The 27509-nt window shown below is 39.2% G+C and overlaps 1 protein-coding gene across 1 annotated transcript in view; it reads right to left on the reverse strand.

Annotated features, from left to right (window-relative positions):
* Positions 1–1837: 1837 nt before the first annotated feature.
* frem1a (Fras1 related extracellular matrix 1a) overlaps positions 1838–27509 on the reverse strand; it is a 29815-nt gene continuing 4143 nt past the window's right edge. The window contains exons 5-36 of the mRNA XM_076087203.1: positions 26989–27312; positions 26789–26897; positions 25967–26098; positions 24089–24433; positions 23860–24002; positions 21288–21484; positions 21109–21199; positions 20840–21007; positions 20511–20719; positions 19474–19567; positions 19135–19387; positions 18412–18597; positions 17075–17260; positions 16535–16731; positions 16253–16463; positions 15112–15256; positions 14879–15020; positions 11384–11579; positions 10945–11209; positions 9287–9704; positions 7454–7655; positions 7229–7373; positions 7014–7143; positions 6810–6882; positions 5468–5617; positions 5032–5249; positions 4894–4941; positions 4631–4816; positions 3887–4018; positions 2860–2975; positions 2623–2708; positions 1838–2496 (exon numbers count right to left, since the gene is read on the reverse strand). Of these exons, the coding sequence (XP_075943318.1) occupies positions 2294–2496; positions 2623–2708; positions 2860–2975; positions 3887–4018; positions 4631–4816; positions 4894–4941; positions 5032–5249; positions 5468–5617; positions 6810–6882; positions 7014–7143; positions 7229–7373; positions 7454–7655; positions 9287–9704; positions 10945–11209; positions 11384–11579; positions 14879–15020; positions 15112–15256; positions 16253–16463; positions 16535–16731; positions 17075–17260; positions 18412–18597; positions 19135–19387; positions 19474–19567; positions 20511–20719; positions 20840–21007; positions 21109–21199; positions 21288–21484; positions 23860–24002; positions 24089–24433; positions 25967–26098; positions 26789–26897; positions 26989–27312 (5700 nt within the window). The 3' untranslated portion in view covers positions 1838–2293. The remainder of the gene's footprint in view (positions 2497–2622; positions 2709–2859; positions 2976–3886; positions 4019–4630; positions 4817–4893; positions 4942–5031; positions 5250–5467; positions 5618–6809; positions 6883–7013; positions 7144–7228; positions 7374–7453; positions 7656–9286; positions 9705–10944; positions 11210–11383; positions 11580–14878; positions 15021–15111; positions 15257–16252; positions 16464–16534; positions 16732–17074; positions 17261–18411; positions 18598–19134; positions 19388–19473; positions 19568–20510; positions 20720–20839; positions 21008–21108; positions 21200–21287; positions 21485–23859; positions 24003–24088; positions 24434–25966; positions 26099–26788; positions 26898–26988; positions 27313–27509) is intronic.

The raw sequence follows: 27509 nt of genomic DNA on the forward strand, positions 1-27509 counted from the left end.
ATGAAGCGTTCTAATCTTCATAGAAATATGTTGAAACAGACTTCTCAATGAGCACTTCAACAAAGTGGATGCAGATGTTCGGTCCATGGCCGGCTTATCTTTTTATGAGTTCCCCCGGCAAATATTCGCTGGTGGGCCCCAATGCCCCCCCATCCTCCCCACCAACACCACCGCTGTCTGTGCATTGTGTGTGTTCCCATCCACCCCCAGCATCCCATCGAGAACACGTAGCAGTTTACACATGGCATTTTCATTATATTTTGCCTGTAGACACGGAAACCAAGAAGTACTCCTCTGCTGGAAGACTATAGCAATTAGGTTGCAGTAATCTGATTAAACACAAATGAATTTAAAATATGCACAATGCAAGCACATGATAATGCACATCAAATAATAAAAGCTGTAAAACAAGATTCGGACACAGGGTGCCTTATAATGTTGCAGGAGCTGTAGAAAATAATAAACAATATAAACAAGCAGATTTAAGAATTTATCTCTACCACGAACCAACAGTGAATCAGGGCACCCGGTTGGTAATAGTATCATGGTTCTGTCTGAAATAAGTAAAATACACTACATACCTTTTTTAAAAGTCTCTTTTGAGCTTTACATATATTCTACGGAAGCCCAGATAGGCAAGTGAGAAAAACAATCGATGGTCCATTTCCTAAGTCTAAGTTGTTTTCTGTCCTGTGTTTATGACGAAAGAATAATTGAAACAGTTATTGCCAGGAGAATCTTTCTAAATTCCTTTTTTTTTTAATCTGTCAAACAAGTGGAAAAAGATTTTACCAGGATAATTTTTTCACAGATAGAAAAAAGTGACTTTGTTTCACAGATTTTAGGAATTTTGATAGATCATGGCAAAACCTTCTTTTATGGGGTCAGATCAGTCTCAATAGTATTGAATGCTCAAAGAGGGATTCACAAATGCATTTTGTGATTTATATATAAATCTCTCCACAAAAATATTTGTTGTTGCACACACAACAGTTATCATTATATATGATTGTTGACAAATTCTACATATAAAAAAAAGTCACAATTTCTTTTTAAATAAATGTATTAGAAGTCCACGAATATATATATTTAAAAGGATTTTAAATTGTTATCAAAAACATATTTGGTTGTCGTTACATTAATACAAAAACTTTTGAACTTGCATTTACTTGCTTGTCATGAGTGAACTTCACTGCATTAGTTTGTGGGGCTTTTTAGACTCCGATGATGCTGCTTGATTCACAAATGCATTATTTTCAACAGGGAGTATTCTGTAACCAATCAGATGCCTCCTCCATTTTCAACCAATCACATGAGCATGACCCCACAAGGATATTGGATGGTGCAGGAATAAGTCCTTAAACCAGGAAATGATTTTACTTCCGGTTCCTTTGTCTCAATTCAATGTTTTTTTTGAATGGGTCTATTGTCAGATGTCTGACATAAGATCTGTGATTTACACAAGCTAAAGATAATTTAACGTTTTCTTCGACAATATGAATTACGTCAGTAGATACCCCTCTTGTGAATTTTGAAGCTTTTAAGTGTCTTAAAAAGGCGGTTGCTAACAAGTGGCTAAATGAGAGTACAAAACATCATCATGCCAACTAGTCCACCTTCACAGCCTTGTTGTGTAGACTTGTGCTCCTGCGAGTGGTGGGGTTCGTTTATACCCTTAGCAAAAATCCCAAATCCAATCGAAATATCCTATTGGCTTTTTGTACTGGAACCAGTGGGATGCTAGCTAAATCAATAAATATTTGTGTGTGTGTCAGAAATATATTTGTGAATCTTACTTTATACATGTGGATTTGAACTATTTTTGTGTATTGAAAAGTATTTTTATGGAGAGTCATTTATATATAAATCACAAAATACATTAGTTAATACCCCTTTATGTGCATTCATTAATAATGAGACTGATCTGACCCATTATTTTTTTTCACCTGCTCTTAAATCATACACACAGGAGAGAAAAAAGGTTTTGATCAGAATTATAAAATGGATCACCAGATTTTTTGCTCATTGCCTCTCAGAGCTTCTGTAAGAAATACTTTCAGTGGCTAATTAGAATAAATGCAGCTTAAAAAATGTCACTTAGTGTTGCAGGTTACTTTTTAGAAACAATATTTTTCAATAGTTATAAATGATATAAACAGTTCCAGCAAAGTTCCCTTTGATACTTATTGGAAAGTTGTCTGGTATTGCAGTTTAAATGTCCCGAGGATCAGTCCTTCCTCCTTCTGAAACAACACAGTGGCTCATGGCTGTGATGCTGTAAACACTGTTGAACTCAAGTTTTTATTGAACACACGAAGCGATGAACCCTACTCGTCTTGCAGTCCCTGATTTGCCACTTTGCCCTTCTCCACACCAGGACGCACTTTTTGTTTTCCTTCATTTTGGACCGGGGGGGCGTCTTTCTCCAATTAGTGTAGCTAACAGGCTCACCACTCGCCCATTCCCAGTGTCCTCGGCCATCCCTGTCATTCAGGCCTTCAACAATAGGAGAAAAATACATACATTAGCGTGAATAAGTTGTACTCTACCATGTAAAAATGTATTTAATGATGAAAAAACAAAACAGAATGGTGTTGCAACAAATGATTCAAAGATACCCACCTATCCAAAATGGTTTTCTTCTGCTGAAGTCCCACAGCCAGTCCATTTCGACTTTAGAGAGAACGCTTGCAAGAGTGCCTTTGTATCTGAAATCAATTGACATAGTGCATATAATTCATATTATATAGTTTTAATGCATGACAGACAACTAATCAGTAGCATGCTTTGTGCCTCAATTTGTCTGTGTGTTTATCTTTTGACACAAAGAATGTGTACAAGCTCCGTGTTAAATTGTACCTCTCTCTGCAGGCCCTGTTAGCTGTGCTCCATGTGACTTTGTGCTCAGTGCTAAGGGAGTAACAGTGGCCACCATGAAAGGTCCAGCCCTGAGGACACATCTGAGCACTCACCATCTGTGATTCAGAAAGAGGCAGACATTTGCAGGTGAATGTCAATGATTTGATAATTGTTTTTAAGTACTTATTTCAGAGGTCAATCAACGTTTTGTCAAGGAAAAAGAATAAAGTAGCGTCTACAAACATTCCATATGGAGATACTCAAGGTTCTATCCTAGATCTACTACCTTTCACTCATTATATGTTAACATTTACAGGCATCATTCAAAAGGACACTATTGTCCTTTCATCACTATGCAGACGACACCCAATTCTATATATACTGTCAGTCCGGATGATCTGAGACCCTTAAAACTACATTTCTGACATTCATTTAAGTATGTCAGAAAGGATTTTTTCTCCAACTGAAATCAAGACAAAACACCATAATATAATCATTGGCTTCATATCATAGTAATTGGTCTACAATGGCAAATAAAGAAACTTTCTCAGCAATTTACTTTGCGATCTCAGCAAATTACAGCTCAAGCCAGAAATGTCATCTGTATATAAGGATATAAGGAACAAAGCATCACTGTTTGGCAAAAACCTTCTATGTCCAAAACCGTTACTTTTCTGGAAATTATTTTTAAAAAGGCCTGTGATTTTCAAATAATTTAACCCAATTTGACGACACAGTTTATTTTGAGGATCCAATGGAGTTACAAATTTAACCACAAGATATATTGAATACTTTTCATCGGTGGAATAATTGTAAAACTCACAGAAATACGTAAAGGGTGACCAACATCATTGAATCGCAGAAAAAAAGATAAAAGTATGGAGACATAAGGTTTCCGCCAGACAGCGACGATAAGTAAAACAGCATTATATGCTTATTTGAAAAATATTGCGAAGGTCAGACATCTTTCTCCCAGAGATGCAAAGAAGCTAGTGCATGCTAATTACAAGTAGGTCAACTTGAATACCTGATCAGTTGGTACCCAGGGTTTCCAGGAGACACCATTGCAGTGAAAGAGCTGATTGGTGGTCTGGTTGAAATGCAGGAGTCCCATCAGTTCTGGCACACAGGGCTTTGGTATGGTGTTATCAGCTTGAGCCTACGGGCCATACAAAGTCACAGGAAAATTAATTCAGTGTTGCTTTAACTGAAATGCAATGCATTTTCCCACAATGATATACCCTAGAACTGTGTAAATATGAGATAGAAAGTTTGTTACAAGCAGGTAGTCCCGCCCTAAAGCATCCCCTGCTTTATGGTCTGTTTGACTCTAAATGGACCATAATGTACTAAATGAACATCATGCTGTGTTGAAGAAGACTTGAAACTAGAGATTGAGACCATAAACTCATGTTTACAATGTTTACTGAGGTAATAAATCAAGAGAGAAGTAGAGTCATTTTCTCATAGACTTCTATACAACCAGACTTATATTTACAATAAGAGGAGTCGCCCCCTCATGGCCAGTAGAAAGGAAGCAAGTTTAAGGCATCTTTGCATTGGTTTCACTATTCAGAACCGGAGTATGCCAGAGTTAGCAAGGTAAAGAGATGAAGTGACACAAAATGGATATTAGTTTGATTATCAAGCAACTCTATGTGGCCCTGGTCACAAAGCTAAAGATCCTGGCAAAAGAGAGTTACTCTTTGCTGACTCAACACTACACACATTTTCCAAGAAACAGAAAAGGACCAGTAACATTTGTACTCACATGTCCTTTAGCCAGTGCCGTTTCTTGTGGTTTTAAGATCTTTCTGTGAGGCTCTGACTTTGACTCAGTAAGCACAGCTGGCACCTGCTGTTGTGCTCCCCTGCTAACCACACGGACGTTTGCCTTTCTGCCCTTCCTCGATGGGGAGGTGTCATCCTCTACTTGTATTTGCATGATACCATGATACTAGAATTAAAAAGACAACACAAATGAAGACTCTTCTGACTTTACGGTTCAGTCAGTTAGTACCAGCTGCTGCTTACCGTGTAAATGATGTCTGTCCCGTTGTGAAAAACGGATGAAGGTGCAATCTGAAAGACAAAGCAGTAACAGTTTATAGACTTTTAAGCTGCAACAAAGTCATGATGAGAAGGAAGAGGTCAGCAAGAACAGGTACTTACAGACTTTGGGTTGCCCATAACTTTAAGTTGTTTTTTTGGGACATGAGCTCCAGGCCTGGAGATGCTGTCTCCACGGGTCCAGATCACTGATTCTGTGCCGAGAGGCAACTTCTCTAGCTGAATGGATCCATGTTGGGGGTACATGTCTGACCGAACCTCTTTTCCTACAAGAACAGGAGCCTCCTGATCGTGGTTCAGCCTGGACTGTCCTGTGGTGTCTTAAGTTTTAACAGTCTTATTAGTTTTTAATCAGAATGACGGGCGCCATCTTATTTCAAAAATACTTTATAAAGGACACTTCATATAGTCGATTTATAATCAGTGTAAAATATATATATATATACTGTATATATTTGGCCAGTTGCTATGGATTATAAAAAATGAATAATGTGAAGAGATGCAACCTTGCAGTATCTTATAAGATGTTTATTTTTACCGCTTCCCGAGTCCCTGATGGTGACCTGAGCCTTCTTGATGCTGCCGATTACTGTGCCTTCAGGGGACACCAGCAGCACTTCAAACATCTCTGCAGTCTCCTCAAGGTGATCCTGAATGATCTTGGTTTGCCAGTTCCTCTTTGACACTCCTACAAAGCAGAGACCATCACAACCTTTTACAAGAGCTGGTGCAGGTCTCATGTATTGTGGCTTTGTCTGTTTTGTACCTTTTATTTCACAGCAAATGTTAAATAACTGAAATTGATTATGGTTGTTTTAGTTCTTGTGAACAATAAACACACTGTATATCTGCAGCTTGGGGTCTCTTAATCAAAACAACAACAAAAGACGGACTTTGATGATGTCGTGAAGTAGTGTGGGTTCATGGGAGTTGTTGTCTTCATTGGTAAACATCCACTATTGCCAATTAAAATATACCTTGTGATGGGTGGTTTCACAGATTGATCTATATATGGTATCATGTATCAGTCAATAAAGAGTGCTGTAGGAATGAGTCCTAAAACACAGAATGATACAGCATTTTTGCACTTCTGATTCCCTCGTCTCAAAGTCAAAGGGATGTTTGAATGGGTTTTTGATTAGATGCCTGAAATAAGGTATGTGGTTACCACAAGCTTAAGAGATTAAAACACTTTATTCTATGATATAAAATGCATCAGTAAATGGCCCATTCTTCACTTTGGGGACTTTTTCCTGTCTTAGACTTTAATCATTTACAATGGTCATATACATACATGAAATGTGACCTCTGCATGTAATGCATCATAAACATTTTATGAGGAGTTGGCTGCTGTGAAGAGCCCGTGGAGCTCAGGCTTAGGGTTTGTTTGTTTTGCTCAAAGACAACGCCAGTATCAAACCACCTACCTTCTGGTTATAGGACGACACGCTCAACACACTGATTATCTTCTTAACAATACGTGTAAGTATCTTAAACGTTTGTTTGCCACAGAGTATATACTCTGCAATAATCCAAAATCCAATGGAAAAATCCCATTGGCTGAATGTGGAGGAACTTATTTATCTGTGCTAGCTTCCAAGCTGGCCTAGATAAACTGAGTAAACTCCATACATGATATTTGGTCAAGCACCCAAAACACTGGATCCTACACTTCCAACAATGGAACTAAAAAGTCTTCAAGCCTAAAATTCCCCTGATGACATCATCAGTAATCATCTCAGACTTGACAAAGCTGCTCTAAAGCCCCAGAAGGCTTCTACAGGCTGAGTAGTACTAACCAAGACCAGACATTATTTGTAAAATCTGTGAAATTAAAAAGCATAACGTAAGCTTTCTACATCAATGAGGACATACTGTACCTGGATCAAACTGAATGAGGGAAGAAGGGCTTATAAGGAAGTCTTTTCCAGCTGTTGCAGTCACCTCCTCCATCTATGATAAAGAAACATGACACAGAAACAGGTCTGAAAATCTGTAAGAGAAAGGCCAAGCATCAGGTGACCGATGAGTTCAATGTACGTATAAAGTGAGTAAAGAGCAGTTTTAATAACTGGCTTGCAGACCTTGACAGTGATGTATGAAGACTCTGCCAGGTTTCCTCTCCGGATGATGTCCAGCGAGACGGTTCCCTGCTCCTCACACACAGAGTACTCGGGCTGAGATAGCTCCACACTGGACCAGCTGAACTTAAGTCTGCAAAGGCACGGTCAAGAACGGTGAAGACTAAACTGTGATTTCAAAGATGTCATAGAAATCAGTGTTACAATGTTTTTCTTACATGTGAGGGGGCCCCGTGTTCCCTAAAGGGTCAGACACCGTGAACTCCAGGCTGTCTGAGAGAGACTCCTTGTCTGGGCTGATGATGTAGGCGATAGTTCTCTTGTTCAGCTCCATCTGAGAAAAGTGCTGTGGTACAAAACCACCTGCAAGAACAAACACAAGCTTTTTTTTTACATTCTAAGCTAAGCTGTGATTCAGATGGAAATAAAAGGTATTTCTCAACCTGTGGTCATGTTTTCTAGGTAACCAAAGTAGGGCTGTCGAACAATGCAGAATATCAGCTCCTCTTCTCTGCTATCACTGTCTTGGGCCTTCAGCTCTCGAGATGACACAAAGATCCCGTGTCGTCCGTCGTCAAGAGGCTCTGCTTTCCAAAGAGGAAGCAGCTTGACAATCTCAGGACACAATTTATCCAGAAGCTTGATCTGAAAAACATATATGGTTTGTTAATGAAGTAGAGATTGATTAACATTGATTAACATGAACATCATTGAAAAGTACTTTGGACTTGGCGTGACATAGCCCATATGATAAACACAGATGTTACTATTTTTTCATAGCAAACTGATTCATAGCACACTGATATACCAGAGCATCAATGGAGCATATGGTGACAGCCACACACAGAACATCACATCTTTTGATCAAGTTTTATTTTTCAAGAAGTTTCTTTGCTACTATAAAGTATAAAGTTGAGTTTAATAGTGTTTTAACTCCTTTTCGATCAGATTTAGAAGGTAACAGTTCTGTAGTTTTAGTGTAAAAACATTCTATAGTTAAATGTAAAAATGCAACATGGAAATTGGAATGCCAAATTGGGCAAATATATGAGATTACCATTTTGCATATGGTCACACTGTGTTTGTCATTCAAGTAACGGTACGCTCTCATGTTGAATGGGAAAGAGATTTAAAAAATGTTAATCGTTATTTTTGTATTGTAGTTACTCGTTTTTAAGGCATTAAAAAACAAGAGTAAGGACAAATATAACGAATAGATGCATCTGTCAAAGGGGTTAACTTGAACTTGGTTGTGAATGGTTCTAACAAGAAATACATTTCTTAATATGATGGTAAAATATAAAACTGAGGTGAATATTATTTGTTTGTTTAGTTTCTTTTTTTGTACAACCTAAACCTAGGAGTGAAAGGGTTGCCTATTTTTGTTTTCCCTTATTGTTTTATTTATTTATTTTGATGTAAATGGTAAATGGTCTGTACTCATATAGACCTTTTCTAGTCTTCCGACCACTCGAAGCTTTAACACTACATGTCATCATTCACCCATTCACACACATTCATACAGTGATGACAGGGCTACCATGCAAAGTGCCATCTTCCCATCAGGACTTACTACCCATTCATACACCGTAGGCACAGCCAACAGGAACAATTTGGGGTTAAGTGGCTTGCCCAAGGACACATGGACATGGACTATTGGATCGAACAGCTGATGTTTTAATTGAAGGATTGAAGGACTGAGCCACCTTTTGAAAGATTGTTGATAAGGACTGAAATAAATTGCTGCTGCTTACTAATACTTCATGAAGAAAATTCACTAAAATCAAACGTTGCCATTGACAATACAGGAGAAGTTTTCAGTGTTCATTTGTTACACATTACTTTATGGCCCTAGACATACATTTCATGTTACCTTGTTCAACATGCTAACATCAGCCACACGTCAACTAGTGTAGCTATTCAGCTTATTTGGTATTTCTTTCCGATATGACCAGTAGTTAGCTAATGTTAGCAAGCTCCACATTAATATTGTTGTATAGATGACATCAACGGCAATTTGCTAACTTTATGACTTTTTACTTGTGCTACATTTAGCATTGTAGCTTGTGACCATATTGGCTGCTGTGCAGAAAACCATTATGAGCATTGTTACATCTGGTTAAATACATTTCTTATGGAAAAAAGGCAGCAAAAGGAAATCACACCTTGGTATCATACTCTCTTCCCATTGGCTCACTGACCTGGGATCCCCAGTACATAACTCATCCTTTGACCAGCTGAGGTTGCTGGAGAACAAGACCCCCGTTATCTCCTACCTGAATAGTGAAGAACACAGGTTCCGTTTGTAGCTGGCCGTCCAGCAGGAAACCCCGTTTGGTGCTGTCAGAGGCAGTAAAGGCAAATCGGTCGATCTGTGACGGCCCCCCGTCATGTTTGTAAGCTACCTCAAGCTCCTCTATGTCTCTCTGGGTGAAGTTAGAGCCAGCAGTTAGTGTGGTACCTCCTAAAAGCAGTCTGCCATACTGTGGAGGCTGGAGAAGGACAAAGGTCAGGGCGCTGGGTGGAGTGTCGGGGTCAGACATGACCAGGCAGTCAGGACCCATGATCATGAAGGCGCCTTGTGGAACAAAGAGGCCTTTGTTGGAAGACAGAGACGGCAGAATGCGGTCCACCATTTCCACTGTGATCTCAAAGCTTCCATTTCGGCTGGTTTTACCATTACTCACAACAAACCTGGCAAAATATACAGACTTGATGTTAGGCTTCTGAACAAATGTGATCACTATAAGAAATCAACTGTGAATCAGGTATGAAATATTCTTTACGAGACAGTTAGTATCTCAAAACCAATGTGCTGCTCTTTTGTCATGTTGATGTGAGTGTGCACGACCACACAACTTGATCACAACTGATCTCAGAGCAGGTGTACTGATCACAAGATTATTCTGGATGAATAGATGGAGCTCCACCCACAAGCCAAGCAGATCTTTTTTTTTTTTTTTACCTCTTGAACTAGAAAACTTGTGATGATGACAATTTGAGCTATTAGCTCTCAAATCTTTCAAGTTTGACCTGGAAAACGTTATGTAACTGCACCAGGCTTTAGGTATGTTAACACAGTATGCTTGCTCACAAACTATTGCTAATACTTGCTTTATTAAAATGACAATTCAAAAATAATAATTCATCTTTTCTAAAAACATCTTCCTTGTTTCAACGTCTTATAACTCTTTTTGAATTCTGAAGGTTTTGCAATCTTTGTTGGTTAATGTCCTGTCATAGCTGACAAGCTACTGCTCTCTGCCGTACTTCCAATGACAAACTGTGTGCGCACACTCACGTACGTCATCACATTTAACAAACTGTAAAAGGGTCTTTTGCCAGTTTTTCTGCTTTTGTTTCCATTCTTCTATGGTCAGCCCCAAGAACAGTTCTTGGAACTAAATTTCATCATTACAGGAGGAGGTACTAAATCCAGGTTCCACAAACTGTTAGGGGTTTCTTGCAGTATTGTTGACGTAAATTGGCCAGCGCAACTAGGACGAGCACAATCTGAGAGTCTACCAGCTCACAGTCAAACAGAGCAGGGAACAAGATTGAGCAAATTATAGTGATGACACAAGGCAGGCCAAGTTTAGGTTAAGGCAAGGAAAAGGCTTCAAGGCTAATGCTATTTCAGCTAAGCTATTATTGTGTTAACATTGTGCCAGGGATGACGGACGGAGGAAGATTTATTTGGCATGGCTTTCCTGACTAATTTACATCTTGACTGTATAACTGAATAATAATGTCAATACATTATGTTGAAATAACATAATAAGGTTTATATTATTACTGTGCCATGTAGTTAGCATAGGATCCAATTCTGAACTATAAATTTGTAATTCTTACACCCAACAACTGTGACATCGAAACTGTGTTATGTGAGAAAACAATGATGGGATTTCATAATCTAAATGGCTGCTAGACTCACTGAAAGTTTTCCATGGGTGTGGTTGCTCGGTTGTTGTGCACATAAGCCACAAGGTTGGCGGCTATGTCCATCTGGCTGAAGGTGGAGATGGCCAGTCCAGGATGCTTGATGTACTCTACGTGTCCGTGAGCCGGAGGGTTAGTGATGATATACAGAAGCTCCTCTGGCATTTCTGTGCCATCTGTGGCCAACAGCACATCCGTGGTGAGAACCACACGGTCTCCACGACTGACGTTCACCGGCTTCACAAAAATGGCAATGTTTCCTGGAAATGACGGTGGAAGAGACATTTAGAGGCTACGTTAAAACTGGAACCCCATCCATTTGAATTAACAGTGGACAGAGGACAGGGGTACACGGTGTGGTCTGGCAGTCACAAGCACCTCACAAGTGGACCAAACCTATGACTAATGGAGAATTATAGAGTGAATTCCTGTACCTTTTTCCACATCTTTGACAGAGATGTGGAAGTGCTGTGGGGGCAATTGATTCTTTCCATCCGACAAGTAGAAGACAAAGAAGTCCTGTGTTTTAGCACCATGCAGGCCTGTGTTCACATAGCGCAGGAGGTTCATGTCCACCATCTCCTGGGTGCAGTTCCTCCCCGCTGTCAATGTCCTCCAGTCCGGACCTTCCTGAGACAGGAGCACAACATCTATCAGTGTCACCGCAGTGTTTACAGTGGCAGCTACTGTTAAGCAGCATATCTCAAACGAATGGTAATTGGGACTGGATTTGATAAAAAGTGAAAACCCCTTTAGGATACATGACAGAAACATGATATAAATGTCCCCAGTATGATTGGCCAATCCAACTCCTCAGTTCAACACCTTTCTGATTATAACTGAAAATAGTCAAGCATTGGTTTCTACCAACTCAAGAGAACAATATCTGTCTTTGTGACTTTACAAGTGACATTTTTCACATTGCAAATAGTCATTCATCTACTGTTTATAATTCCCTTCACTTAAACGTATAGTGTGTAGGATTTAGTTGCATCTAGTGGTGAGGTTGCAGATTGCAACCAACTGAATATCTCTGCACTCACCCCTCCCTTTCTATGCGTATCGTAGAACTGGCCTTCAAGTAACATAAAAAGGTGGAAGTCTCTCTCTAGAGCCAGTGTTTTGTTTCTTCGTTCTGGGGTACTGTAGAAACATGGCGGTGCAACATAATGGACTTGCACCCTATAAAGATACTAGAAAATTTCGCAAGAATTTATGACAGTGTGGCTTCTACTGCCCGAAGACGTCGCAATATATATACACGGCAATGTTACCAGTAGTATCATTGAGGTTCAATTGAGATATCGCTTCTCTCTTTTCTGCATTTTAGATTCATACTCTTGGATCTTGTATTCGTGATGGACAGTCCACAAATGTCTCCCATCATTTCTGTATTTGAGATACACTTCTTTGTTTGAGAAGCCTTTGGTAATGATGGGAGCGTATTTGAGATATATACCTTTGGAAATTACATTTCTGTGTTTGTGATGGAAAGACTTGAACTTAACATTTCTTAACATGAACCTCATTCTGAGCTTCATGTTCAGATACAGTTAATGCATGGGGCTTTTATTTTAGGGTGGGACTGAGTGGGTGAGAGAAGGGGAGAGGAGACATAATCATAATGTTTGACACACAGAGGTTATTAAATGACAGGCTTCATTACAAGCATTCCAGTTAGAATTCACTCTCTGGGGCTTTTATTTTGAAAGGGTGGGACTGGGTGGGTGAGAGAGGGGGAGAGGAGACATAATCATAATGTGACTGAATTGACTGAATATCTCCAAGTCGTGTGTGTGTGTGTGTGTGTGTGTGTGTGTCTCTGTGTGTTCATCAACTGCACTAATGAGCTCATATCAAACACCTGTGTGATTGGGTGCATGTGTGTCACTTAAGATGTGTTAGACTATACAGGGATTTTCAACAAAACTACCTGTCAAACCTCTGCCCTTTATACCAAAAGCATGAGTCCAATCAACAACATATGGATACCATGAGAGAGATAAGACTGCCGAACGCGCTATGTACACGTAATGTGGTTTTTATGTTTGTGGTGTTAAAAATTAGAGCTACAGAGCAATATACAAAACTAATACCATCTGCTTTCTTTGAGAAATTAGTGGTGAGATTTAACATGGAGTCTAATGGAGCAGTTGGTTGGAGTTCATGTCGCTCTACAGCTCTTTGAGCCAAATGTGTAAGTCTGTTGGATTCCATAGACACTTGACTGCGACCAACACAACATTATCCAATCTTTTTGACCATGAATGGTGTATAAAGAGTAAAAATTGTGGGACTGGAAGCAATTTATTTGGAAAAATCACGGAATACTTTTCATGCTCTGCTCCACTCTGACCGTGATGTCATCACTCTAGCACTTAACGAGCCGTGCAATACACACTCATTATACAGTGGGTACGGAAAGTATTCAGATCCCTTTAAATTTTTCACTCTTTGTTTCATTGCAGCCATTTGCTAAAATCAAAAAAGTTCATTTTATTTCTCATTAATGTACACTCAGCACCCCATCTTGACAGAAACCTTGGCCAGATCTGTGCCTTGCCACAATTCTGTCTCTGAGCTCTTGGGCAGTTCCTTCGACCTCATGATTCTCATTTGCTCTGACATGCACTGTGAGCTGTAAGGTCTTATATAGACAGGTGTGTGTGCCTTTCCTAATCAAGTCCAATCAGTTTAATTAAACACAGCTGGACTCCAATGAAGGAGTAGAACCATCTCAAGGAGGATCAGAAGAAATGGACAGCATGCGAGTTAAATATGAGTGTCACAGCAAAGGGTCTGAATACTTATGACCATGTGATATTTCAGTTTTTCTTTTTTAATAAATTTGCAAAAATTTCTACATTTCTGTTTTTTTCTGTCAAGATGGTGTACATTAATGAGAAATAAAATGAACTTTTTTGATTTTAACAAATGGCTGCAATGAAACAAAGAGTGAAAAATTGAAAGGGGTCTGAATACTTTCCGTACCCACTGTAAATCTGAAACTGGCCCAAGATTTTCCTGAAACTTAATCTGTGATGAAAACTGTGCTAGCTATCAAAATGCCCATGAGGCTCAATAAAATAAAGTCCAGCGTTTTGTCTACATTTTAAACTTTTAATAATTTTCTACGTTAAAGTATGGCTAGTCAATATGGACCCAAAGTTAAGCATTTTATTTGCTCTCTTCAAGCCGAAACCCCATTCAAGTCAATGGAGAAATTTTGCTCCGTTTTTCACAATTTCGGGAAAACCGCTGGGCGAATCTCTGAGAAAAGTCATAGCACACCTATGTATGTATTTTTTGCGCAGGTGTTGGCAACGCTCCAGGATGAGAAGTGCGTCAAACTTTTGTACAGAAGATGGAGAATAAGAAGAATAGTCCCGCAGTGCTACAAAGCCCCACTGAATTAAGGGGTTATTCCAAGCTAGCGGGAAAAAAAAAAAATACTTCAGATGATTATACACTAACGAAAACATAGTTACGAATACTACATAACATTTTTTCTAATAAATGATAAATGGACTGTACTTGTATAGCGCTTTTTTTAGTCTTCCGACCACTCAAAATGCTTTAATACTACATATCATCATTTACTGATTCACACCCATTCACTGATGGCAGGGGCTACCATGCAAGGTGCCACCTGCTCATCAGGACACTAACTAACCATTCATACCCATTCATACACCAATGTGTATGAGCAATTTGGGGTTAAGTGTCTTGCCATCGACATGGAGTAGTGGAGCGGGAGATCGAACCGCCGATCCTCTGATTGAAGGAGGACCCTGCTCTACCACTGAGCAACAGTCGCCCCACTAATATTCCCTAAATCCTACACACTGGCCCTTTAACACAGTTAAACTGGGGACATAATATCACAACCTCTAGTGTTTCTCTTTAACATTTGATGGCAGTACACCTACCTTAAACTGAAGTAGTCCTTGGGTGGGAACACTATCAAATATGTACATGACCTGTGAAGAAGGAGTGTCACCATCCTGTGCCAACAGTGCAATGCTGGAGATAAGCCTGGCTTCTCCCACCTCCACCTCCAGTCCATTGTTCCTGAGGGACAGTGGATTGAGACAAGGTCCAGCTACTTTCACACAATGATGTGAGGACTCACTTTAAGCAGGAACTGTATTAAAGATGTTACCTGATGACGCGAGGCTCTTCGTCGTTGACTGGCAGTACCTTAACCATGACTTGTCTTTGGAGTTGATGCCTGCCATCAGTCAACTGAATGGTGAAACTGTCCTCCTTATTCTCTGAGTCATCGTGCATGTACATCAGATCCATACCTAAATGCAAATAATCATTTAGATTTATTTGACTTTTTCAACTCATTTAAATTATTCTACAAAGGTGTGGTGCTCAGTTTTATTTCCTGCCATTATAGCAGGCGATATGTTCCTTTTCAACAGAAGGGACAGACCTGGTTTGTTCCATTCAGCCTTATAGCTAACCGTCCTATCAACAACTCTTATCTGCCCTCATCCCCCCTCAAAGCGCTGGGCGTAGACAATAGTTGATGGGATAAAAACTGATTATTCAAATGAAAGGCATATGTCAGTATTTTCTTGTTGGTGACATCAGAATCCTGGAACTTGTAGAAATTGGAATTCATCACAATTTACCACAAGTCAGCTTTTTCTGCTGATTAAAATAAAATAAGGATGTCAGGGAGCAAGTGAAACATCTAAACATTGCTGGAAAACCCAGTGTAATACACATGCTGTTAGTCCTTCATTTGAATATAGCATGACAGAGACCCTGCCTCAAGGTGAGGACGAGTCTAAAGGTAGAAGTTGTTTTGTGCATAGCTATGGAATGGCAGGGTGGTCTAGTTAGTTATCTTGTGTTTGGACTTGCTACTTGCTTGTTACTGAGTTGCATCTCTCTTAACATAATTTTATAGTGTTCTTGAGTCTAACAGAGGTGCTGTGTCCCCAGATGTTGTGGTTTTAAAGTAAGACTGTATCATAACTGACGTTTTGTTAGTTTGACCGTTATAAATGATTGTCAAACTAACAAGACTGAGCAGCTAAGACACAGCTGAATAAATACAGAATTTCCCTTTAATATTTGACAGATGAGGAGAGTTGTAGTTTCCAATGGGAAACTCAAATACCATCTTTCCCATAGTACATGAATGCAGCATGAGCACTGAGATGACTTAAACCAGAGACTTAGACCACAGCTACACTGAGACTAACTGTAACCCAGAGCAGATTAATAATCAGTGACCTGAATTTGAAAGTGTGAAACAAGCTTTAGCACTGTCTTGTAAGAAGTACCATTTGAAAGATCCGTCATTGTGAAGTCCACCACAGGGGACTGAGGACTGGCCTGTTGTCTCTTGTAGGCTGACTTTTCACTGCCGTGAGTGACGATGCTGCCGTGCTGCGGGGCTCTGACCACACTGAAGAGCAGGCTGTCCTTGGGGACATCCAGATCCACCGCTTGTAAAACTGATGAGTCCAGCTGCTTCATTTCTCCTTCTCGCACCTCATCACAGAAGGACATCAATGAATATCAACAAAATCTGATCAGTAGTGAGACAGACCACAAAAACTTACTGTGATGTTCCGAGCCACAAACTGTGGGATCTCGTCATTGGTCGGGTTAATGAGAATGTAGAAGGGGACATGGGCAGAGCTGTGTTTGCCGTCTGATACACAGAGCACGAACTGGTCAGCTGTGGGCTCCATCCTCTGGTGTCTGGACTGTACGTAGTTCACATGCCCGTCAATAATGTCTTTGTATGAAAAGGAAGCTGTGGAAAGGGAGGTTGGACAGAAAAACACATGAAATATTCTTTTGTTTCTCCTTTCTGATGATAATATAAATATATATAAATATATATATATATAAATATATATATATATATATATATATATATATAAATATATATATATATAAATATATATATATATATATATATATATATATATATATATATATATATACATATACATATACATATACATATATATATATATATATATACATATACATATACATATACATATATATATATATACATATACATATACATATACATATATATATATATACACACACACACACAGTGTATATATATATATCATAATGCTTACCTATGCTTATGCCCGTGTTGCTTTTCTCAAAGCCAGGACTGGGCAGGACATTTTCTATGTAGCCAAACTGAGGCGAAGAAATGAGACTGACCACCAGTTTGTCCAGAACAGTGTCCACGTCAAAGGCCTTCAAATGAGATGCAGTTATCGGGGCAGAACCACCTTCATCCACCGTAAAAATGTCTCCTACAAACATAAAAAAAGCACAAATCATCCTTAAACATCATGCTTTAAAAACCTCTTTAACTGACAAAATGATTAGCCACATAACCACAGCATTTATTCTGGTCATGGGCCAAATTAAACTATTTTAACCTCTTTTCTATTCATCAGGTTTTATTCTGGTGATTTCTAGAAGTGTGCTTTACTTGCTTTGGTCTTTAAATATATATATTTTTTGTGGTGTTTGTTTTTAAATCTCTCAATTGACACAAAACATCAGTGAAGTTTCATATGAGCCTTATCCTTTTAAGGGGTCCTCCATTTTGTGCATTGAGAAGAATAAACTAGGCTGGCTAACAAGTTAACAAAGCGTTGCCTGCTGAATTAAAGTCTGATATAAACTCTTCTTTTAGCTTTGTCTTCACCAGCGTCTGAGAAATATTATACATGAAGCTAGAAGAGGCTAAAAAAACCTCCCTGACAACTTTCACAAACTAGTCATTCAATCCACTGTTGATACAGAAAAACAATTGTAAGCCACCAGCATTATTAAGTTAACAAGCTAACAAGTTCGCTTCAGCAAACACGTGCTTATTTAAACCTTTTACAAACACAGTGCAACATTAGCATTCATTTGTTAGAGTCATGTTTGTGTCCACCTGTTAAGTTTAAGTCCAATTCTCACAGTCCTTTTAAAAATCCCGTAAAAAAATCAAATAAAATGTAGCTGCTAGCTGAATGCTAAGTGTGCATACAGGTTTTTGTGGATAGAAAAAGCTAGCTGTTCCTTCAGGTTTTTTGTATCCTCGTACTGCAAAACTAGAATGTAAGTAAATATTTATTTTGAACAAAACAAAAGAAATACATTGAACAGTTTTATACTGTATGTGTCACATATGTTGCTTCAATTTATTTTGTCACAGATATCAACAGATATCAATTTTTAAAAGCCTTTGTGCTAATAAGCCTCTCTTGTGGCAATAATAAACAGCAATTACATGGTAATTACATCTGTGTTTCTACTGCAATGACATGATAATATTTCTCATGGAAAAGACAGATTAGAATAATGGAGGTGTAGATTTAGCCTACGGTGTAAAAGAGTGGAAATGTCAATGAAGCACTGTCACTCGGAGCTGGTTCTCTGGACATAATTTGAGTTCAAAATGCCCCACCTGTTGTTAGAGAAGGTGGTTGGCTGTCGACTGGAAACACTGTGATCTGGAGGTCATACACAGGCAGACTGAGTCTGAACTTGGTGAGATTTTCTTCACCACAGCATAAAGCAGAGTTTTCTGTTCCTCCGTCAGATATGACAAAAGTGATGGTGTCATGGCGAGGAGTGAGTCCAATCTCCAGTCCTAAAACCACAAGCATAAGAAGTATGTTTAGAGACAGTCCCTACTGGGTTGTTATTCACTTGTTTATCGCTCCAAGATATTTACTGTATGTGTTACATAATCTGGTGCTTTGTAAAAAGAAATATGTACAGCTCTGAGAATGAGCTCAGTCATTAGGTAGAATGATAATGAAGAGAATGGAGCAACTATATAGGCCAATATATCAATAAGTGCCAATTCAGCATAAGGCAAGGGTCACCAGGAGCTTAAACAAGAAATCAGCAGTTCAACATTTTTTATTATTATTTTTTATCAAAGATACATCATGAAAATGCACTCCATTATATAAAGATGGATAAATAATGTGCAAATAAAGATAGGGCAATCTTGGGTTTCAATATCGCTCCTTGAATGTGGAAACAGATGTAAAGTACAGATATTGTTGTACTGCGGCTACTGAGAGTTGACAATTTATAAGAAGGGAGCTCACAAAATGTAAACGATAATGATAGAGTAGTAGTAAACACTTTAGCCTTAAGCCCACTCCGCGCTGCCCACCTGTGTGTTTGTAGGTGATGATCCTCGCAGTGATGTCTGCCTGGATGAAGCGATCAACCACGACGGAGTTCCGGAGAACCACGCCATGATAGGGCTGCCGGGCGATCAGGAAGGCCAGGCTGCTGTTGTCACTGTCTGCGTCAGTAGCGTAGATGTACTCAGCTGTGATGACCATTTCCTGCCCCTCTGCACAGCTGAGAACCGGTTTCAAACCAGCGACCAACACTGGGACCTCGTCATTGATGGGCCACACCTGGAGATGACATGCAAGTCACTGCGAGTTAAACATTTAACGTTTCTATTTTTAGAAGACCAACAATGTAAATCCATTTCTATTACCTTCACTTGCAGGAAAAAACGGACTGAATTGGAGCCATCTGTTGCTGTGAATTCAATGTGGTCCTCTACAGTTTCTGAGCTGTCATGTTTGTACCTGATTTGACAAATGACAGATAAAATTAGGATTTGATGAGTGATGAAATAAACACAACGTTTGTAATGTGAATTAAAGTCTGAGGATACAAATAAATAAATGTAAATGTTGTAATCAGCTTGGGTAATTGGAGTAACTGTCCATTCTATTTTAATTCAAATAACAGTTGGTGACACTTGGCATGTATCAGGATTTGCAAAAATCATGTTTATCTATTGGCTCACACAGTGTTCTTAAGAACACACAGCAATAAACTGATACTGATTATGAGCTGGTTATATTCTTAATCTAGGAACTGAGTTTACATCAATATGTTCTGTGAACACTGCTTGTCTTAGTAATGGTGCTTTGGGTCTTTTTTTCTTTTGGTATATAAAAAGCTATTCTAAAAGCACACAACTTGTGCTTTTAGATATCAATGTTTTGATACATTATTTCATTGATTAGTGAATTCAGTTTTAAGCAGCACTAACCTTTTTTTGGGGGGGCCATTTTGGAGCAGAACTCCACAACAAGCTAAGTTTGACAGAACATGACCGTATTAAGTTGATATGGCTAACGTTTTGACAAGCAGTTGCCTATTTAGCAGACACAGAGCAACATTAGCATTTATGGAGTCCTGGTTCTGTCAATCTGAAAAATATAAGTCCAATATTCACTTTTCTTTTAGCTCTGTTTTGGTCTCCACCAACTCCTGTGAAAAAATATAACTTGATGGATATAAAGGCTCTGTTTGTTCTGCCCTCTACTGGTCAGATATCACTTCTTGCAGCTTTGAACTAAAACCCCTACAACAATCCCCAGATGTATACTGATGGAACAGTTTACTGTACAATATAACGCAATTCAACGGCCTCTAAGTGATCAGTTTTTCTTGACGCAGTGTCAGAGGAGAATATTAAATTCTATGCCCACATGAAACAACTGAAGCAGGATGTCTGACCTAACTTTAAGGCTTTTCAGGTCCTGCACAGTGAAAGCCTGGCCCGGTTTCAGCGCGAGGCCATCGAGCTGCAGAGCTCCATGCTGCGGTTCCCTCTGAAGCACCACCTGCAGGGCTTCTTCTACGGAGTCCACGTCTGACAGCAGCAAGTGTTCAGGGCCGAGCCAGCACTGCCCGCCTTCATCTACAGTCGGAGGGTTGGTAATAACCTGAAACAGAACATACCCACACTTTATATATATATATATATGTATATACAAACACATCCACATGCAATTAATTAGGTAACAATACATTAAAATGCATTACGATAAAACTTTCATTTTCACCTGTGGAGGCTGGTTGTCCACTGGCACCACAGTGATGTTAAAGCAGATCCCAGTGACCGTTTTGCCCAGGAGGTTGGTTACAGAGAGAACAAATTGGATATACTGGGGGTAAGGGCCGATGTCCATGACTGGAGGCATGTAGGCTACTTTCATGAAGTTCACGGCATGCTAGAAAAAAACATAAAATGAAAAAATGGATATCTTTTTTTTAGCTAGTCTCGATGCATGTAGCTATAATACTTTCCTGAATAAAAAATGAAAAGAGTCACCTGTGTGAAGAGCCTCAGCACCGGTACATTAGAGTCTTTGGTGAATTTGGGTATGCTGTCGACTAAGAACAACCTCCCAGCATCTGGACTGCTGCTCATGAAGACAACAGCACAAAATTCAGACGGAATGTTTTCCCCCTGGTGTCCACTGTGTTCTCTGAAGGTGAGGACATACTAACCTGTGAGGACCAGTGTACAAAGGCGGAGTAGTAACCGTATATGTAAGCTCACTGTCTGGAGACTCCTGGTCTACAAAGTGAAGCTGTTGCCGTGTTATATGGACCACTTCTGTTTCTTTGATCACAAGACACCGACTGGAACCAGGAACCTCTTTAGGTGGTTGGTCTGGAACAGGCTCTATGTGCACTAGCACCACCTGCACCACAAGCATTTGGATTACTGAATCAGAAATCATGATCACAAATGAAATTTCATTGGAAAGTATCAGTGGTGGGCCGTCAGGGCCTTCAAGGCCTTCTCTGCTGGCCTAAACAGAATCACAAAGTTATAGCTATTTTATAATTTAATAATTTTTCTTAAATACACTACATGTATTATAATTTATAAAAATATTGTTCCCATTATTTTCTCATTGCACAGCTCCTGTCTTCCTCAGTTGCTCTGCTTCCAGTGCAGCTTGTTTTAAGTAGAGCTTTTATCCAATCAGATTTCACCTCTGTGTCTCTAGGTAAGAACAGAGGCAGAGGCCTGCAGACTCACAAGTGAATCCATGTGCAGTTTAAGTGAATGGGGACGATATTGTTGATTGTCATAGTGTTCAACCAATCAGATCTTTAGTTTGACATGTTGGGCGTATTCTTTGACATGTCAGAGCCTGCTAGCTGGCCTACAAGTACGTGATTGGTCAGTGGGCTAGCCTGACATGTTGGGCGGTGACAATCCCAATATCTGCTGCCTCTGCTGAGCGGACATTTTCAGCCTCAAATGCATTAAAACGTATTCAAGAAATACAACTGGGGAGGCTTGACTGTCTTCACTGGCGTCCATGAATGGAGAAGGACTTCTTACTGGAACTAAAACACACGGATGTACTGAACAACCGTGAGATTAAACTCTTTGTTACCAAAGAAAGGAGGATGGACTTTGTCTTTAAATAGTGAATAGCAGCTCTGGTAAGTGAACTGCAGTAGCTTTATTAACTGCCATAAATATTATTTGTGTCATTATTTAATATGATTGTTTATATTATATATTATTATTTGTACAACTTGTTTCTATGAATATGGATTTTTGTTTGGTTTTATATGTGATAAGAACTATTGTTACGTCCTATGTTGCGGGGGACACATTTAGCCGGTGCACAGCAACAAGAAGATGTGTGAAGCGGCAGCGGTCTATATACTCCGTGCAAAGTGTTAAAGTTAAAGTGTTAAAGTTAAGTTTAAGTTTTTAAGTGATCTACTTTGAAGGTTCATGTGTTTTCATGTGGACTCATTTTCCCTCTCGGTGTTGACAGACGAATAAATCCGTCAGTAACAAGAACTATGGAGTCGTGTATTTCCTGGAGGGAGTGGTACTCAGTTAATTTGTCTATCGTGTCGTTTTCATGATATGGGTAATATTGTTCCCTCTGATATGAATAATATTTGAATGGCCCGTGCTCTTGAGTGTGTGGCGGAATGCGTGTTTTAGCTGAATTGATTTTGACTCATTGTTCGTTAATGCCGCCGCATCCCGCCATGCGGGTATTCATGTATCTGCACTCATAGTGTGTTTGTAGGTGTTGAGCTTCATTTTGACGAGTGCAGGCCCAGGTATAAAATGCACGGCCCGCCACTGCAAAGTATACTTTTTAAATCCTAGACTATGGATTTTTTTCCATCGATTTTTTTCATTTACTTTTTTTAGCCATGCAAGCAACATAGCTCAAGGGACAGCAATTTCAGTTGGTGGGTCAGTTTTCCTCCACTTTGGTTCATGATTGAATATCTCAGCAACATTTAAATGGATTATTATGGAACTTGTTGCCATTCATGGGCCCATAACTTTGGTAAGCTTGAGGTTGGCAGCTTCGGTTTGAGTCAAATGTCTTGACAGCGGATGAATTGCCACAACATTTACTAGACATTCAGCTGTTCTTCGTGTTTAGTGCTAACTAGAAAATGTTAGTATGCTAACTCACTAAACTAAGATAGTGAACATGATAAACGTCTACTGCGAAACATCAGCATGTTAGCATTGACATTGTGAGCATGTTAGCAAGCTGACGTGTGTATTTACCTCAAAGCACCACTGAGTCTATGTACAGCTCACAGAGCTACTAGCATGACCTTTAAGCTAATTCATACTTCTGGGTTAAGGGGTTATGGTGTAGCTTCGAAGCCATGTAGCCACCTATGTGAACTGAGCTACTCATATTTGTTTCTTTAATCTTAAAATCTGACCATTTGAATGTAAAATGCCAATATTATCAGTGTTTCCCACAATAGAAGACTGACTCTTGTCAAAGTGAAAAAGGTCTTTGAAAAGTATTTTAAATGATGAATTAATTCTACATTGAAATTGGGAAAATTGTAACAAGGATAACAATAAATAACATATTCATTTTATCATATTTGATACATTTTACACTGTAATATTGAAAAAATAGACCTCACAAGGGCCAGTTAGTGAAATCCAATGTAGATTTCTTAATGATCATTGAGATTAAATTGAAATGGTGTTCCGTTTTCTTGTCTTTGATTAACTCACAAAATGACATTCATTTAGAGATGTGTTGCTGTTACCCACTTGAGGCTCTGACAGGTTGGGGGGGTCATGGAAATCAGACAGCACCACCTCAAAGGAGTCATCAAACACCTCGTTTCCAAGGTGTCGATAGTAAACCATGGACTGAGACAGGTCCCTCTGCAGAAAGTGGCTGACAGGATAACCTGGTTCAAGCCAACAGACACATGACAATTTGATTAATAAATAAAATGAACTCCATGTAGGGTAAAATAAAATCCATCCGTCTGACCTGTGAGCCCTGATGTTGGCATTTTCATAACCTCCCCTGCCTGTGGGGGGCGGGTGATGTTAAAGAGGATGTAGTCGTCGCTGGAGTCCATGTCTGAAGCCTGGAGGGTGGAGCCTCTCAGCAAAGCCATCTGGCCCTCAGACACCTCCAGCAGCATGTTGGTGATGAGGACCGGAGGGCTGTCATCCTTCGGCAGGATCTTGATGGGGAACTTGTGTCGGGTCTGATGGTGGCCGTCGGTGATGCGGAAGATGATGAAGTCTTTGGTGGAGTCGCTGTCGTCGTGGTGATAGCGAACCACGCCCGTTTTGATGTCATTGACATTAAACATGAAGCCCTTTCCCCCTGGATTAAAACAAAGTTGAATATGTGATGATATCAATATCATATTACTGACGCATTTAAGTAAATGTGATGAAAAAAATACTTGTGCTACATAAACTGTATTCATTTAACTATATTATATTTATTTCAGGATATCCTGTAATATTTGCTTTTTAAATATTAAAGTGAGATACTTTTCCTCTTATATGCTACTAAAACTATCTAAATGAAACAACTAAAGGGAACTATACACATCATTGACATACTATGCAACCTGAGTAGACATCAATTCACTTTAACCCTCGTGCATCCTTTTAAAATGTTGCTCTGATGTCCTTGAAGGACAAAAATGTCTGCATCAAAAAACTGCCATAGAATTATATTAGTGCTGGGCAAGTTAACGCGTTAATTTCGCGTTAACGCATTCATTAATTAACGCCGACAATTATTTTATCGCACATTAACGCATTTTTTAAATTTATTACATTTTTTTTTTTTTTTTTATTGAAAGACAAGAGACAATACATATACATAACAACAAGAGGATGACAAGAACAGTGGGATAAAAGCCAGCAAACATCCTATAGTCAGTAATTTTAGTGCACCTATATGCTGAAATTCACGGTAAACGCATTCAAACTGCACAGATCGGGAGCGAGCGAAGGACTTTGAAAGTTAGCGGAAAGATTAACGTGAGACAACATCCGGTTTCTTCAGACTAACATCCGGTTTTCAGAATAAGATGCCAACAAAGTATGAATTATATTCACATTAAGTATAAAACATGCTACCTGCATCTCGTGAACCAAATGGTATTGCCCTTTTGTTCATATAGCAGTACTTTTAAAATAAAAGTGCGCAATACACTACTTTTGAATTCATTATTGAACTTTGCCATAACAATGCGATTAATCGCGATTAATCGCAAAAAATCCATGCGATTAATCGCGATTAAATATTTTAATCGTTGCCCAGCACTAAATTATATATTAATATTATTTTCTACTTTCGCTGAGTTACATTTTTTTAACCATCTTCGGTCCTGATGATATGCATTCATTTTCAAATCCTATTGAACATCTGTGCAAGGAGCTGAAACATGCAGTCTGGAGAAGGCACCCTTCAAACCTGAGACAGCTGGAGCAGTTTGAGAGTTACAGAAATCACTTGATTGCAGTGCAGTGATTGCCTCATGAGGTTGTGCAACAAAATATTAAGTTAAGGGTACCATCATTTTTGTCCAGGCCATTTTCATTCGTTTTTTTTTTTTTAAATTATTCTGTTGAACAACAATTCAAAAGCAATGTCTGATTTTCATTAGTTAATTTTCAGTACATTTTTATTTATTATTACTTTTGTCAGTTTCAAGTTATTTCGGTGACCATTGTGGGTTTTCTTTCTTTAATGGAAGGGTACCAACAATTTTGTCCACGTGTGCATCTGCAGCCCAGACAGACAGATTTTAGCATGAGTGAGCTAGAAATCGAATTCAGGTAACCAGATTGAAGAGACGATGTCATTTTGTCTGTGTCCACTGGCAGTTGTTGTGTATACCTCTGACAGTGAGTCGTCCATGCTGCAGGCCGTCCACAGTGATGATACGAACAGCATTCAGGTTGTCGTTGTCCACAATCTGGAGCTGCTCCCACATTATTGGCCGAGACTGACCCTCCAACAGACTGAGGCCTATAAGACAAATTGCCCTTAGAAACGCTACTTAGCTAAGTATACTACATGCAAAGACTAATTGTGACATACTGTATAAATACTCTGCGGACAGTACAGACTCATTTACATGGAAATTATTTTGTCTTTGGTCTCACAGCTTTTAGATTTATGCTATTTCAATTTTCACATAGAAAGCTTGCCTAATGCTGTCTTAAAGCTGTATTCATTATTTTTATGATCACTCACAAAAACTCACATTTGACTAACAATTAACAAACACAAATATTAGCATTCATTTGAGTTTTGTTTCTGTTCACAAGTCCAATATTCACTCTTCTTTGAGCTCTGTTTTGGTCTTCACCAACTCCTGAGTGGATATGTGGCTCTTTGGCTGCAAAATGTTTGACTTTCTGTCTGTTAGTTATTAGGAGATAGTGTACAGTGAGTTTTTCAAAGCTGAAAACAGCTGTTCTGCTGCATCTGAAAGCGAGATTGATGAGAGGTGAGGAGACTTCGATAAAAACATTTAGCTAAAAGAGGCTAAAGAGCTCCATGGAGCTGATAAGTTGGGTGATATCTCTTGATGGTGTTATCACACAAGTGATCATAGTTAAAATGAATTGGTTATACAAGTTATTACATAAACAACTCAACGGCTTCCATGTGTTTGAAAGAGCTTTGTGCATTTGCAATGTGATGCTAGCATACCCATGTTCCAAGACACCCTGGGTGCATTCGTGTCTGCATTCCTTACAGACATGTGAACAGTCATTGATGGGCTCTTCTCAAAGAAAAAATCATGAACCTCAAATTCCATCTGTATGGGAAGACAACAACGACTTTCAGAGACCGCTGACAAAACAAATTGTTTTATATACTGCCCAAAGCATACGAAAGGGAAAAGCTACCTCGTAATTCCTGCGTTGGGTGTTTGAGGAGTTCGGAGGTTGATACCCAATGAGCATGTCATTGAGATCGAGCCATGTAAAGGAGGAGATTGGGCAAGTATGATCGGACAGATGGGCGATGAAGCCGTCCACGGGCGGTTTGGTGATGTTGAAAACCAAAAGTTGTTTGGGAGTTTCTTCGTCTTCAGTGTCTAGTGTAGCAGTGGAGAGTGGAGTGAGGATGAACTGGTCCACTTCAAGGATAAACATGGACATGAAGGACGGTTTGGGAGGCTGGTTGGTCAAGGCACCAACTATATACACTGGAATCCAGGCCTGTTCAGACTACACAGAAAAACACAATGCACTTCAAACTAAATTTCCTATATATTTGTCATAAAAACTTTAAAGCTGTGAGCAAAATCAATTATTAAATAAAATACAGTTTTTTATACTAAAATCACAGTGCTAGTACTAGTAGTTAGAAACAAAGAAATACACAATTGTTAGCATTACAGAAATACATTTAAAAAAATGCATTA

This window comes from Anarhichas minor, unplaced genomic scaffold, assembly GCF_050575085.1.
Source record: "Anarhichas minor isolate MPS153535 unplaced genomic scaffold, ASM5057508v1 ptg000009l, whole genome shotgun sequence".
Lineage (NCBI taxonomy): Eukaryota > Metazoa > Chordata > Actinopteri > Perciformes > Anarhichadidae > Anarhichas > Anarhichas minor.